Source organism: Rana temporaria, chromosome 13 (genome assembly GCF_905171775.1).
Source record: "Rana temporaria chromosome 13, aRanTem1.1, whole genome shotgun sequence".
In the NCBI taxonomy this organism is placed as follows: domain Eukaryota; kingdom Metazoa; phylum Chordata; class Amphibia; order Anura; family Ranidae; genus Rana; species Rana temporaria.
The window spans coordinates 59,436,603-59,453,111 of NC_053501.1; the positions used below are offsets into that span (position 1 = coordinate 59,436,603).

The 16,509-nt window shown below is 41.7% G+C and overlaps 1 protein-coding gene across 7 annotated transcripts in view; it reads right to left on the reverse strand.

Annotated features, from left to right (window-relative positions):
* CDIN1 (CDAN1 interacting nuclease 1) overlaps positions 1–16,509 on the reverse strand; it is a 482,433-nt gene that overhangs the window by 349,004 nt on the left and 116,920 nt on the right. For 3 of the 7 annotated variants that reach the window (XM_040333849.1, XM_040333848.1, XM_040333852.1), the window contains exons 3-4: positions 9,292–9,337; positions 2,449–2,513 (exon numbers count right to left, since the gene is read on the reverse strand). In XM_040333849.1, coding sequence (XP_040189783.1) covers positions 2,449–2,513; positions 9,292–9,337 — 111 coding nt within the window. Of the gene's footprint in view, positions 1–2,448; positions 2,514–9,258; positions 9,338–9,484; positions 9,587–16,509 lie in introns of those variants that run through there. The other 4 variants (XM_040333850.1, XM_040333851.1, XM_040333853.1 and 1 more) reach the window with 3 other exon arrangements.

Genomic DNA, 16,509 nt, shown 5'->3' on the forward strand with positions numbered 1-16,509 from the left:
CTGACGTACATCTTAGTACGCCGTCGGATCTTCGGTGCATATTTACGCTGGCCGCTAGGTGGCGCTTCCGTCGATTTCCACGTCGAGTATGCAAATTAGCTAGATATGCCAATCCACAAACGTACGTCCGCCCGGCGTTTTTTTTTACGTTGTTTACGTAAGGCTTTTTTCGGCGTAGCGTTACCCCTGCTCTATGAGGCGTACGCAATGTTAAGTATGGACGTCGGGCCAGTGTAGAATTTTCCGTCGTTTGCGTAAAACGTTCGCGAATAGGGCTTTGCGTAAATTACGTTCACGTCGTCTAGGCATTGAGCGGGCGTAATTTAATTTGAAAATCCGACGTGATACTGAGCATGCGCCGTACAAAAAAAGCGTAATTTACGTGGGATCAAGCTTGTTTTACATAAAACACACCCCCCTGTTCATCATTTGAATTCCGCGCCCTTATGCCAGGAGATTTACGCTATGCCACTGTAACTTTAGAGGCAAGTGCTTTGTGAATACAGCACTTGCCTCTCAGTAGCGGCGGCGTAGCGCAACTACGATACGCTACGCCTGCCTAAAAATACGCCACCCTACGTGGATCTGGCCCTAAGTGTTTATTTAAAGCACAGTTTAAAGTGACATTAAACTATATCCCAATATCCCAATTCTCCAAAAATAATTCGGACACATCACTTGTTGACTAGGCCTTTCTCTGACATTTGTTGCTTTATCATGCTTTAAAATTGCGCGAGCTTGTGGAATGGAGCCAAAATATGGTACATAAAAATCTCCATAGGCAACACTTAAAAAAATGTCTACAGGTTATGATTTTAAAGTTAGAGGAGATCTAGTGCTAGAATTATTGCTCTCGCACGGATGTTCACGGCGATATCTCACATGTGTGGTGCAAACACAATGTGGGCATGACCTTTGTATGCATTCAGTACTGCACGCGGGGAGCTTTTAAATTTATTACATTTATTTCATTATATTTGTTTAATTTTTACACTGTCCTTTAAAAAAAAAAAATTGATCACTTTTTATGCTACTGCAAGGAATGTAAACATCACTTGAAAAAACAATACAGCATGACAGGTCCTCTTTATGGAAAGATCTGGGCCCGGATTCAGAAAGGACTTACGACGACGTATCCCCAGATACGCTGTCGTAAGTCCAAATGTGCGCCGTCGTATTTATACGCTTATTCAGGAAAGCAGATACGCCTGAATTTTACGCCGTCGTATCTTGGGTGCATATTTACTCTGGCCGCTAGGGGTGCTTCTGTTGATTTACGCGTTGAAAATGTAAATTAGCTAGATACGCCGATTCACTTGCGCCACTCGCAGAAAGCTACGCCGTTTACGTAAGGTGTACGTCCGGCGTAAGTTGACCCCTCATAAAGCAGGCGCAAGTCATGTTAAGGTATGGGCGCGGGAACAGCGTTGTATTTTACGTTGTTTACGTAAGTCGTACGTGAATGGGGCTGGGCGTAGGTTACGTTCACGTCGCATGAATGGAGCCGGCGTATCTTAGGGAGTAAATTCGACGTGATTCTGAGCATGCGCACACATGCGCCGTTCGTTCGGCCATGCATTTACATGGGGTCACGCTTCATTATAATACAACACGCCCACTGACTTGTTACTTTGAATTACGTGGGCCTACGCCGGCCCATTTACGTTACGCCAGCGTAAATATGGGAGCAAGTGCTTTGTGAATACTCAGCTTGCCTCTCAATGTTACGTCAGCGTAGCGCATATGAGATGCGCTACGCCTATCTAAAGATGCGCCGATCTCTCTGAATCCGGGCCAACGGGTCTAAAATACCCCAAATCTCTCCCCTACCCTTAAAAGCAAAAGATCAAAAAAAAAAAAAAAGTTTTTATCTTTTGCTTTAAAAAACAAACAAAAAAACCAAACATGTTTACATGGCTCAAGAACCGGAAAGGGACGTTGACGTCGCTCCGGTCTTCCAAGGGCATAGAGATGAATGGTGGCAATCTAGCCGGTAAAGTTAGGGGGGGGGGCTTATAAATGTGATCTTGAGGCGAATCTGCCACTGGGATCACTTTCATCGGAAAGCTGGCCGACCAAAGAAATAAAGATACCGGGGTTATGGCATCTAGTTGCAGCCATAACCCTGGTATTTAACGTCAAAATCATGATGTACATTTACAGTTAGGTGGTCGGCAAGTGGTTAATGTAAAGACTATCGTCCATCTCAGGAGTGAGCAATGGCTGGGCGGATGGGTCATGTTCCTGAATACAGTACGACCATGGAGAATGAATATAGCCATCCTCTAAGAAGAAGTCTGTTTGTAAAAACTGGAGATTTGGACAAGGGTGAGAACAATAGAAGGGACTTTTTGGGTTAAGAATACAACAGAATTTGTTTTTTAAATTCAAATTTGGTGTCACTTTAACAGATTTATTAATATTGCCAGAGAAAGATAAACATATTACCATTCGTAGTAAAATTCCACAATGTCTGGAGCATGATGCCTTGCATGAGTCCTTTTCATAAGCTTCTGCAATAGGGATTAAAAGCAATATATTACAGCAAAATTAAAAAAAAAATATCTCCATACATTTGATTTTTTTTTTTTTAGCAGGAATTCTGCAAACTTTTTAAACAAAGGGCCAGTTCACTGTTCTTCAGATTTTAGGTGGCCGGACTGTGGCCAGTGGGAGGAGAAACATCCCCGGGGTCAGTGTCAGTAAATTATGTCCCATCATTGATTTTAGATGGGGGAATAGTGGCCCGATCATTGGTGTCAGTTGAAGGGATAGATTTCCCCTATTTATGGAGTCGGTGCGAGGAATAGTGCCCCATCATTTGTGTCAGTTGGCGGGATAGTCCCCCATTTATTGTGTCAGTGCGAGGAATAGTGCCCCATCATTAATGTCAGTTGGAGAAATAGTGCCTCATCCATAGTGTCAGTGGGAGGAACAGAACCTTATATCGATAGTGTCAGTGGGAGGAATAGTACCCCATCATTGGTATCTATTGGAGGAATAGTGCACCAAGGGCCAGATAAAGGCAAGCAACTTGTGTACCCCGGGACACAGTTTGGACACCACTGGTTTATAGGATTTGTTGAAAAAAAAATATTTATCTTTGTTTTTTCGATCCTAAAAAAAAATATTTAACTTTTTATTACCAATGTGTGTTGCACTACACTTGCTACGGGATTATGCTCTCCATTTAAAATTTACACAAAAGTATCCTAAATTACTCCATGAAATTTGCAAGGTGGCTGCCAAGCCCTAATGCCTCGTACACACGATCGTAACTTTCGATGGAAAAAAAATCAGACGGAATTTTTTCATCAGATATTCCGATCGTGTGTGTGCCCCATTGGACTTTTTTTATATATGGAAAATTATATCGGAAATTCCGTTCGTCTGTATGGAACTCGGAGACGGAGAAAAAAACACGCATGCTCGGAAACAATTCGACGCATGTTTGAAAGCATTGAACTTAATTTTACTAGGTTTTGTAGTGTTGTACGTCACCGCTTTTTCGACGGTTGGAATTTGGTGTGTCTGTGTGTATGTATGCAAGACGGGAACCCGTCAGAGTTTATTCCGACGGAAACTCCGATCGTGTGTACAGGGCATAAGAGTTTTTAACTTTTATGCCCTGTACACACAAACTTTAGCTTATATAAAAAAGCAGTCGGTACAGCAGACTTTCACAAAATATTTGCAAAGCTTTCAGAAAATTCCAAGCAGCTTTCTTCTTCAGCTGGAGATGTGATTTCAGCACATTAGCACTACTTAAAACTTGTTGAACGCCTACAGAAAGAACTACCAAAGTTCCCTGTTTTTCTTTTTTTTATGCAAACATTCTTAAAAATTGCAAGTTAAAAACAGTGCATGCAGGTATGCTGTCTTGCAAAACAATGCATATTATGACTTTTTCAATAGATTTCCCAGCTGCTGTGCAAAGGTACCCCTTGGCTTAATCTTTGCTAGTTGCAAAGCTCAGAGGTCATAGGCTGTCTACACCTTACTTTTTAGTATGTTATTATGCCAATTTTGTATTATGTTACTTCCTTTAGATGGTAGCACTGCCTTCATCACTACCCAATAGTGGTAAGGAAGTAAATGGCATACACTCTACAAGACGGTAATAGGACAGGTAATATAAATTATGGATAAAGCAAAAGCGAACACAGATTCACAAGTGTGTATGTATGTACTATATTTAACTTGTAATTTCACAGTGTTTGCATTTAAGGCCTCATTTACACAGGCACATAGACTCATACCTCTATGTAGAAGGTAGTTTTTTTGCAGCCAGGGAATTACAGGTTTTCTGTGCAGCACCATGCACCATGTCAACCTGTCAAAGTCAATGACAGTCTGAGATATGCAACGGGTGTACGAATCTTCCTGCAAATGCCAGTGTTTACATCCGTACAGCTATGGGCACAGATTATCTGTAAAAACAGCTGTGCACCCATCCCTGCATGGATGTAAACACTGGCATGTGCAGGAAGATCCATAGAACCACCCGGTCTCAGGCTGTCATGGATTTTGACAGGCTGACTGCACATGGCTGCTTGATTCGCCTGTCATTCCAGGGCCCAAAAACATGACCCTGCACAGAGGTATGGCTTATGCGCCTGTGTGAATGAGGTCATAAAAAGATACTTCAAGTGATTGGAAAAAAAAAATTTTTTAATTTTATTTTTTATAACAAACACATCATACCTCCACTGTGCAGCTCGTTTTGCACAGAGTGGCCCCAATCGTCCATTTCTGGGGTCCCCCGGCGAGTCTTGCGGCTCCTTCCTGCATCAGATAACCCCGTAGGAGAAGTTCTCTCCAGGGGGGGTTACCTTGCGGGCATGACCCCGAGTCATTCATTTGGCATCCATAGCCGCCGAATGTATGACTTGGCTCCGCCCACGGTGCCCGCGTTGTTGGCTTTGATTGACAGCGGCGGGAGTCACTGGCTGCGCTGCTATTAATCTATCCAATAAGAGTCGAGAGCCCGAGGAGAGAGGAACGGCGCGTCCCCAATGAGGTAATTTGGGGGCTCAGGTAAGTTAATTGGGGGGGGGTGGCTAGGGGGGTCGGTCACTGCAAGGTGTTTTTTCACCTTAATGCATAGGATGCATTAAGGTGAAAAAACACAAGGGTTTACAACCCCTTCAAGTTCTTCGACACCTGCTAACAGCTTAAATAAAATGGCAGTTAGCATTTCCATTAAGCTTTAGGTTTAAAGCATAACTTCACTCTCTCATGGGCTAGCACAAAGGTAGTTGAATAAAAGACTAACACACCAATATAATCCAACACTTCTTTATTAGTGGTAAAAATCGGCCACGGTGTTATGATAAACGGGGGGTTACAATTTTATTAAAATAAATAAATAAATAATAAATAAATAAATAAGCCATCTTTGGCTAAGATGTTACAATAACAGGTGTCCATCCAGCAAAGCTGGACGACTACTCCCCAACTTGGACAATCCATAGTACTCAAGGTGACAAACCAAAACAAAAGGGGAGGGGGGGGTGGGCGCTGCTTCTGACTGGAAGCTGACAACTTCCCGCCGCTCCGTGGAACTTATATAGCCTCCAGCGCAGGGGGCTCGGCGGCGCTCGACCAATCAGCGCTCTTCTTCTACAGCCAATCCGCGGCTGTTGCTGCCCGCGGCGGCCCGACCTGGAAAGACAAAGGGGACAGGCGAGAAAACTGTCGTGTCCCCTTTGAGCTCGCCCATGTTGGTACAGCTTAACGCTGTGACCCGTCATTCTACATTGACTATTTTTAATCCTTATGCCTCTAGCATTAGTAAATAGGAAGATATATCATAATTACTTTTTCTAAACTTTTTTATATATATTTCTTCAGTTACTTCCTTGTTTCCAGGCCTTACTCAAGATGGTCATGGCCAGAAATGCTGGGGGGGTATTTTTCAAAGTGACTAAATAAAGAATGGAGACATAGATGGATGAATAATTGAGCATTCTTTAAATAAAAAAATTAAATAGAAGTCCCAAAATGTAGCCAAAGTGTGCGTTAAAGGTTTCAGCAACATTCCCAGAAGTTTTCTGAAAGCTCCGCAAATTATTTCTAAAATAATGTAGTACACATTGCTTTTTTTTAAAAAGCTGAAGCCTGCATGCAGGCTTTAAAATGAATCTGTATTTTGCTCATGTGTGAACAGCAGGTATTTATTTTTTTAGTTTTGAATAGGGTGAGAAAGGATTAGAACCCCTGTCAGATTTGACTGCTGTCCAGGGTTTAATGTGAGAGATTTCACCTTACTTGGGCCCCTTGCACACTGGGGCATTTTTCATGCGGTACAGCGCTAAAAATAGCGCTGCTATACCGCATGAAAAATCATGCCCTGCAGTGTTCAATGTGAAAGCCCGAAGGCTTTCACATTGAAGCGGTGCGCTAGCAGGAGCGCACCAAAAGTCCTGCTAGCCGCATCTTTACCGCGGTATAGGAGCTGTGTGTTCACCGCTCCTATACCGCGCTTCCCATTAAAATCAATGGGAAAGCGCGGTAGCGCGGTAATGCAACGCGGGCGGTATTAACCCTTTATTCGGCCGCTAGCGGGGGTTAAAACCTCACCGCTAGCACCCGAATATCGCGGTAAATACGATGGTATAGCCGCGCTACATAGCGCTGCTATACCGTCACCGCGGCTCCACGCTGCAATGTGAAAGCAGCCTAACAGTCCCGGGTATAACCTTTCACTAGACAGGAAGTGAGGGAAAAGCTCTTCAACACCAACACAAATGGACGTTAAAATGCAATGTGTAAGTTAAAATAGGAGAATACAAGAACTTCTGTCAGCTTTTAATTCCTGTTGTTTTTCTTTAGGAGAGTTTCCAAATTTCCTGTCTTATAAGAAGTTGTTCACAGAACAGTAAGGGGAAATCTCTCTATCGAACTCCCAGAAAACATTTAACCTTAACAGAGGTTCTAACCCTTCCCCACTGTATCCAAATAAAAATAAAATGTTTTGGCTATAGTTTCACTTTAAGCAGCTGTGGGTCTGTAGACAATTTTATTTAGATATTTTAATTGGCTATGCATTGGCAAAGTAGAGGTGAACTATAAGTTGAGAAAAAATAAGAAACATTCTGGAGGTTAACCCTACGTTTGAAGGCCAACTCCACCATAAAGAAATATCAATTTAGGATGAGATATTTGAAACAACTTTGGGTATTTAAATTTAGCAAAGACTTTGGTGGAGAGATTGTCCCATATCAGTGTGGGTTTCGAAAAACAAAAACAAAAATTACCCTGTATCATTGATGGCTTCACAAATTAACTGTCAATTAAAAACACGTAAACGCTACTAAAATGCGTTACACATGGTTTGGCTTCATAATGAAGCACTTGGGAAGAAATAAAAAAATGGCATGTGAAACAGATTGTTGGCTTTTAAGAAAAACTGAATATCAGTTTTAGGTGGAGTTGGCATGAAAAAACTTACTACAAAAATACATAGGTAGACATTTAGGACTGTTATGGATTATTAATTATACAATCTATTTTAAGATGTATACTTATGCCAGTTAACTTATATAATTGAAAGGTGGTTGAGTGATGGAACACACCTAGATAAGTATTTTCCCATTGAAGCAGGCAGGATGATTTAGGATAGTGGAAAAGTTAAATGGCTATAAAATGCTTTCAGTGGTAATTTTTATGTGTATCCCATGATCTGTGTGGCAGTATATTAGTAACCACACATGACGGGGTGTAAAAAAAATTCCTGCTTGCTTAGTTATACACAGATCTTAAAAACCCTGCATAGGCCTTAATTTTGGACATGTTGGGCCAGATTCAGAAAGATCAGCGAGTCTTTCTGCTGGCGCAACGTATCCCCGATACGTTACGCCGCTGTAACTTTGGGCGCAAGTTCTGTATTCAGAAAGAACTTGCACCCTTATTTACGGCGGCGTAACGTATGTGTTGCGGCGTAAGGCCGCGTAATTCAAATAGGGATGTTGGGGGCGTGTTTTATTTAAATTTGACTTGACCCCGCGTTGTTTACGTTTTTTTTTAACGGCACATGCGCCGTCCGTAAAATATCCCAGTGTGCATTGCTCCAAATTACGTCACAAGGACGTATTGGATTTGACGTGAACGTAAATGACGTACAGCCGTATTCGCGAACGACGAAAAAAAATCAAAATTCAAAGCGGGAATGACGGCCATACTTAACATCGAGTACGCCTCATAATAGCAGGGGTAACTATATGCCGGAAAAAGCCGAACAGAAACGACGTAAAAAAATGTGCCGGCCGGACGTATGTTCGTGGATCGCCGTAACTAGCTAATTTGCATACTCAACACGGAATTCGACGGAAATGCCACCTAGCGGCCAGCGGAAAAAATGCATCTACGATCCGACGGCGTACCCAGAGGCAGTCGTATCTAGTTTTGTAGATACAAAACAAAGATACGACGCGGGAAATTTAAAATTATGCGGCGTATCAATAGATACGCCGGCGTAATTCTTTTGTGAATCTGGCCCGTTGTGTCTCTTAAAACGTGAAGGTCTGCCTCAAATAAAGCAGTAACAAACAGAATTTAAATAGATTTACCAAAACAACTTCAGAAAAAATAGCACTACGGCTAAACAAAATTATTTGTAAATTTCAAGCGTGGTGTACGTTTTCGTCAATTCCAATTACATTCCAATTTGGCCCCTCCGTTTTGTATTGCAAACTTCTAAAGAGCAAGGGAGTAATGTTCTTTTTAATTTAAAAATGTGTGTGTGGGTGTATATATTTAGAACCAAAGATCAAAAAATGGAATGGAATGGGGGAAAAAAAAAACAACTGTGACGGTTCCTTGGAGAGCTGCCATATGACTGACACCCGTCACTGGATGATAAATGACTCCATTTTCTGCCTCTCTTGCCTTCTGCCACTCCAAGAGAGGGTCGTTTATCATAATCTCTGTCAGCGAGGGAAAGTAGCCCTGACAGTGCAAGTCAGCAAACATTTAGCACACGGAACCATGCAACGCAGGGAAATTATTATTGTCAGAATAATAATGGTTTAGCATAATTTATTACGGGTCCACCAAATAAGCAAGGGATAGATGTTATTAGACAGATGGATGGGTAAAGCTTGGCAGGCATCCACTCAGGATCAGGCAACGCTTGATAAGGGGAGGGGGTAGAGCGGAGGGGAGGGAGGTGGAGGGGTTTACATCTTCCAAACCAATCACCGGGCTGGCAGTTCAATTACAAAGAAATAAAGGGACATTCATCATTCAATTAAGCACCTGTCAAGCTTCACAAAGGAAGAAACTTCTAACCTGGTACTCCTGGGAGAAGATGCTCAGCAGAGTGGACTGCGATTGACTGCAACAAAATAAAAGATGGACAAAGTTAATTACTGGAGTGCATGGGGGGAGACAAAAGGCTAGTCAGCTTCAAAGGTAGGCCCCGCTGCCCTGTAATCTAAGAAAACATGAAAACAAGTGCGCAAAAGTTGTTCCAGACACACACCTCAGACAAAAGGCTAGGTCAAGAAACAGGCATGAGGGGATGATGTAAAGACAGGGAAGAAGCAGAAAAGTTTACAAGAGAAGGAGTGGGAAAAGAGTGAGGTAGGGAATATGCAGCAGATATAACAGCCTCATGTGTTGCCAGGATCTCCTTTCACTTTCCAGGCCCACAAAGCTGTATTAGTGGCATGTCCTGCTGGTAACAACACAAGGAGCAGGAGGGAGGGGGGACAGAAAGGAAAACAGAGTACATTTCCTATTAATAATGGATGGAAATTCAGATCCATTAGCAGTTGGGAACATGCCGCTTAGCTCATTGGCAACATATTGAAATTCATTTTGTGAGCAGTCAGGGAAACCTCTTTGGTAGCTGTGTCTTATTAAAGGGTAGCATGAAAAAAAGTCTAGGAGGGGGGGCAGAGGGGGCTTAACTCAATGTCAGTAGCAACATATGGGACTCTAACATTCCCACTGAAACTGATGGGTCTTTGAAAATAGAAACTCTCTCTGCAGGAGGCTCCTTTTCCTTAGAGTCGGTCATTTCCAAAGCTTCATCCATCCAGTATTCAACTCGGTGTCAAGCACCTGGCAATGGGCTACATAGAAAGCAGCTCTTCCAACAGGGATTTCCTCTCCGCCTGTATCTCATTTCTCTCTTACACTTCTCAGCATGGCGCATGGTTAACTCTTTATTCAGTAAAAACGGAACATCAACAAAGCCATTCAAGGACAAGTTAACCCCAGCCGGCAGCTCACAGGTTATCTCTGAGGACAGTTAGTGCCAACTCCAAGCTCTCATGCCGATTGATAAATAGGACGGGTTCTGTTTCTCCTAAATTGTCTTATGTGGATCTCTATCGTTTTCGTCCTATTTTAAAACATAGTTAATTACTTCTGATGTAGATAACTCAACCAAATTATAATTTCAATAAATCTGTTTTGCAATATGCCTTATTATAATATTCAGATTTTCTCTGCATTAACTTAAATGTCACCCTCTTTTTTTTTTCTGCAGGCAATATAATTTGCAAACAAAACACCACAGAAGCGTATTCTAAGATTAATTATCTTGTACGGCAAGTTTCATTCCTTCCCAACACGTCTGACAAAATAAAAGGGTTTACAACATTACTCAGACCACATCAAAGGCTCACTTTCTCAGTTTGCCAGACAGCATTTAAACACCCTTTGGGACCTTCTATGTGGTCAAACAGATAGAATTTATGATGCACTACAGTACAAAAATTATTATTTGCAGAGAAATCTGATGAATTAAAAAAAAAAAACACAACATTTAATAATTACAGATTTCTGATATAAACTAATAAGAGTTATTTCCTATCGAGAGTAGAAACCTTTTGTGATATTTATTTGCCAATTACAAACATAAGCTTGCAAATTTACTAATTATGCTAAGAGCAATGAAGTGCTGTAACCCACAGCAACCAATTAGTACACAATTTCCATTCTTACTATCCTGAAAGCTATTCTTAGGTCTTGTACACACGATTGGATTATGCAACGGGAATTGTGTGATGACAGGCCGTTTGTATGCTCCATCAGACAATTTTTGTCAGTTTTTCCACGGACAAAATGTGGAATAGCGTGCTTTAAAATTGTCAGCCAACTATTGTGTGTTGTCGGATTTTCCAAGAAAAGAAAAGAAAAAGAAAATTGTATTTATTTTTTTTCTACAAGAAAAGTGTTGTCGGATTTTCCGATCGTGTGTACTCCAATGTACAAACACGCATTCTCAGAAGCAATGCTCACCATAACACAACATTAGCAGAAGTTGCCCAAAGGGTGGCGCTAAAAAGCTGAAAAAGCACGTATTTCGTGTTTGTGGGCTGACAATTCTTTGCCGTTTGTATGCAAGACAAGTTCCTGGCCAACGCACTTCGGACAAAAGTCCTATGCTTTGTCCGCAGAAAATCCGATTGTGTGTATGAGGCTTTAGAGTGCATACAACTACTCCTTGCTACAGTTTAATTTATAAACTGAATAGTATATTGAGATGAACATGCACAGTAAGAATGAATTCAACAAATATATTAAAAAAGTTTGAGTAGACAGGCTTTCGAAAGTCAGCTGAATCCTGCCAGTATTGGGTGCAGCACAACCAAAGTGGTCTCCTTAGCTACTATAGTCAAGTCAAGCTTTATTGTCATTCTACTACACGTGAGGACATACGGTAGAATGAAATGCATCTCACAGGGCCACGGTGCTACATACAAACTAAACATAATTATAAATAAATATACAAAGAATAAAAAAAACAGGAGGAACAAAAAAAAAAAAAACCTATACAAATCTGGTAGTAACTGTACATATAGGGCTAAATTCAGATAGCCTTGCGTAATTTAGTGCGGGCGAAACGTATCTCCGATACGTTACGCCGCCATAAAATAGGGCGCAAGTTCCATATTCATAAAGAACTTGCGCCCTAAGTTACGGCGGCATAACGTATGTGGGCCGGCGTAAGCCTGCCTAATTCAAATGGGGATGATGTGGGCGTGTTTTATTAAAATTATTGTTGACCCCCCGTACTTTACGTTTTTTACGAACGGCGCATGCGCCGTTCGTGAAAGAATCCCAGTGCGCATGCTCAAAATTCCGCCGCAAATCGTCATTGCTTTCGACGCGAACGTAAATTACGTCAAGCCCTATTCGCGAACGACTTATGCAAACGACGTAAAAAATTCAAAATTCGACGCGGGATAAGTTGCTGAGGAATTATTATATTAAATGCTATAACATGAACGTATACCATTTAGATACATGGTCCTATATTTGGCAGAACAGCCTACACCCTACCTAAAGCATGCGGAGGGCAAAGTTGATTTTAAATGACAGTTTGTACAAACTCAAAAGATGTGCCCATCCAAAGCACATCCATTGTATATTAAATTAAATAGCATGGTTCAATTGTTGGCAATATTGACTGAATGGCAAAATCTCAAACTGTGCTAATCTCCACTACACTGTCCAAAAATTACCTCAAGAGAAATAAGGACACTGTGGTCATAATTTCAACTAATCTGTATTTATTTCCAAGTAGTATTTTTTTTTTTTTATCACAAAGTCGACCAAGTATACACACATGACAGCTTTTAGAGAATGCTTGTAGGCTTCAACAAGTAACCTTTAGCACCTAAGAAAACAGCTCTACCTGCAATAGATCCCATCTGTACAGTCCACTGCCATAGTAACTCATGCCTTTCTGTTATATCCCTTAGGGAAGGGCAGGGAAAACAACAGTCTTGCCATGAAGCCGTATGCATATCCCAGTCCCCCGAATGCCTTTACTATTATGCGTATGCTTGTATTCCATATTTTGAAAGCCAAAGCCTTGCTGCCTCCACACTGTTCCCACCAAAAACACAGACTGTTTCTCCCAGTGGTAGTTACCATTCTCTGTTGAGAAGTCAAGATTGACAAAGAGCTACCATGAACAACATTAGCAAATATAAAGCAGGCAACGTAAATGTAGAAGCTTTCTTTTCTAAGTTGCATTCTAACATGATGCTCACAAAATGAGATGGATCACATAGACTGAATGAAATAAAAATGACCCTACAGCAAGGTGGCCTGAAAAAATGTGTCCACCATCATTGAGAACAAAATTCTTAAACATGGACACAAAAAAGAAGAAGTCTGAGCTTCTCTTCAGTGATGCCTGGTTCAACTGCCTAACCACCTTTCTGTCCTCCACTGCATTCCTTATGCCGCGTACAGACGGTCATTTTTTGTGATGAAAAAAAATAAAACTCAAAAATTATGGACAGTGAAAAACATGATTTTTAAACGCCAAATTCTGGCGTTTCCTAGAAAGTTCAAACTTGGCTCCTATATTCCGAGCTTCCATATTGGCATATTGGCAGATGATCTAACCCTTCATATTTGGCAATAATGAGGCTACAGAGGTTGGAGGGGGGTGGGGTGGATATTATCATCCTTTTTATAGCTCACATACATACGCATACATACATACATACATATACACACACACACACATATTTTATATATATATATATATATATATATATATATATATATAAAATCAATGACAGGGTCAAAATACCCAAACTTACCAAACTAAATATATTTTTCATCTAACAGAAATTGGACAAGTATATTTATTCCTGTGTGTGATCTTTATTAGAAAATGGATTCCTGCCTCATGTTAGGATATTTAATTAAAAGTGAGTGGAGTGTTGAACACCTCTGCACCCCACCACGTACTGTTACATCCACTGACCCATACCTCACTACAGTGTCCTGTATTGACATAGGGGTCAGTGGGAGAAACCACAGAGCTCAGCCGGTAACCAGGCATCTGACACACCTTAAGGGGGTGAGATGTGAAAAAGAAGCTGCTCTACAAAAAAACAAAGATCAGACAGTAGTGGGTCAGCTAAGATGAACTCTTCTATTGCAGATTGTGATGGTTTACATTTTATTCAACTCAGTAAAATTCATTTTAAAGTATACTCACACAAGAAAATTATATATTCTTTTGTAGAGTAGTCAAAGTTTTTGTTTTAAAAACCTGGAGACATTATCAAACTGTTACATTTTGTTTTTCCTATCTAAGCTTCAAATGTCAGTAACCTAGCTTCTTTCTAGCCAAGCTGCAGCAGACTTGCATCTGCCTGAATACGAGTACGACTTTAGAGGAAGTGAAGGCAAGTGGAACAAGTTACACCTGTGCAGCAGTACTGACCAAGGCACTTCTGGCAGGGTGCTGTAGAGGTCCAGGGCAGTGAACTCAAGGAATTGGGGAATCAAGTCCCTGAAGGTCTGGCCAGACTTTGCCCACCATGAGAGGCAAGGGTTGAATCTTAATTTTTTTGTAATCAGATCCGGCGGTGGAAATGGTAAGTCCTTGGTCCCAGGGAACTCTCACCTGTTATTTTTTGACTATTGCGGCTTGTCTTTTCCCCATTTTCCCGCTAGAGAGCACAGCAGGTTGCCCTCTGCCCTCTGCCAAGCTGAAAGCTTGTTGATGTCTTATTTTGTGTCTGCCAATCTTTTTTCTAGGGCACAGGTTGCTCAAGGTCCCTCTGCTAGGCAGGAAAGACGTTCTGGTTCCTGTGATGCATTTCCCATCTTCCTTCCTTCTTACTGGGACACCCTGGAAAATGCCCAGGCACGTGGGAAAAGCACAGGAGCGCGCATGGCACATGGAAACGTGCACACGTGCTAGGGGCAGGCAATAGAAGTGGAAGTACAAGCTTAAAAAAAGCTGATGACAGCTATTTGAGAAGTGTGGATGGCTAAGCAGCAGCATCAGTTTTTGTGAAGCCAGGCTGGGCATCATCGCAGAGGCACAGGGCAGTGTGGTTTACAGCTTTCTTTGGGTTATGGCTAGGAGGTGGAAGGGACACAGGCTGCTGCAGTGAGTCTCCCAGAGTGACCATCTACTTTTTTTTGTATGCATGTATCCTCCCAGCAGTTTTTTGGGGATAGCTTGTCTTTTCAAGCATGGTTACAAGGTCTAAAAGAAAGCAGAGTGGTGGAAGCACACTTGGGAGGTGTGTACGGCTGCCGCTGCAGAGTCTGGTATATGCTGAATACTGTGCCACACTGTTGTGGGTTACCCAGAAAGGCCAGGTATGGCAGGTGGTTCAGTGCCACTCTGTTTGGTGTCTCTTGAAAAAACATCATATGCAACAAGGAATAATTAACTTGCATGAATAAACTTGCTCAAATGCTTGCCTTCATTGATCAGCAAAGTAGAAAACGGAGACAGTCCCCTTCTACTAGTTCCCTAATTGGAGCACGAATGGTGCACTTGGGAGGAAGAGGCAGAGGATGTAGAGCCCTGCAGAGGAATCAAAGCCTGTTAAAAAACAGATTCAAAGTGTCTCGCAGGTCCAGAGAACCCTTGTAAATTTCCTATCAGAGATGGTTCATTCTGATTTAGAGTTGCCTCTTGTGGAATCTGCAGCTCCAATGTGTCAGTCACTGGTTCTCTCTTGGCTGTCTCAGGGGGCCTAGACATTTCTGCTTAATTTCTTAATTTTCCAAAGAATTGTGGGGAAAAAATGACAACTTAAAAAAATTCACCATACCTCTAACTAAATCCCTTAGGGTGTCTACTTTCCAAAAATCAACTCCAAGACTGGTGAATTTGGACACGGCCGTGTCACATGTAGCCCAGCCCCCACACACTTAGAATCACTCCCTAAGACACACGACCGCGCAATTGTCAGTTAAAGCGACGCAGTGCCAAATCGCAAAAAGTGGCCCGGTCATTTGGCAGCCAAATCCTCAGGGGCTCAAGTGATTAAGGGGAAACATGTAAATGTGTTGGAATGGCCTAGTCAAAGCCCAGACCTCAATCCAATAACAAATCTGTGGTCAGGCTTAAAGATTACCGTTCACAAGCGCAAACCATTCAACTTGAATGAGCTGGAGCAGTTTTGCAAGGAGGAATGGGCACAAATAATAGTGGTAAGGTATGGCAAGCTCAGAGATTTATCAAAAGCGACTTGGAGCTGTGATAGCCGCAAAAAGTATCTCTACAAAGTATTGACTTAGGGGGGTGAATAGTTATGCACATTGACTTTTTCTGTTATTTTGTCCTATTTGTTGTTTGCTTCACAATTAAAAAAAAATCATCTTCAAAGTTGTGGGCATGTTCTGTAAATTAAATGATGCAAATTCTCAAACAATTCATGTATATTCCAGGTTGTGAGGCAACAAAACATGAATAATGCTAAGGGGGGGGGGGGTGAATTCTGTATCTACACATACAGTAAAATGTACCAAAATGATCCATATTAAACTATTGCAGGTGTAAAGGAAGGCTTTTAGGTTTAGGGTCAAGGCTGTACACAAGGCTTTGATAGCTTTCAAAGTGAAGATTAAGCCAGACCCCTTCAGCTGCTAAGCCATATCTACTTCTACTCAACTGTCAAGAGCCCCAGGGATGCAGTAAAATCTGGGGCATTTGACAGCTAAATGATATAAGGGCTCCATAGCACCATGAAATGTGGGGCTTAATCTCAATATGGAGGGCTG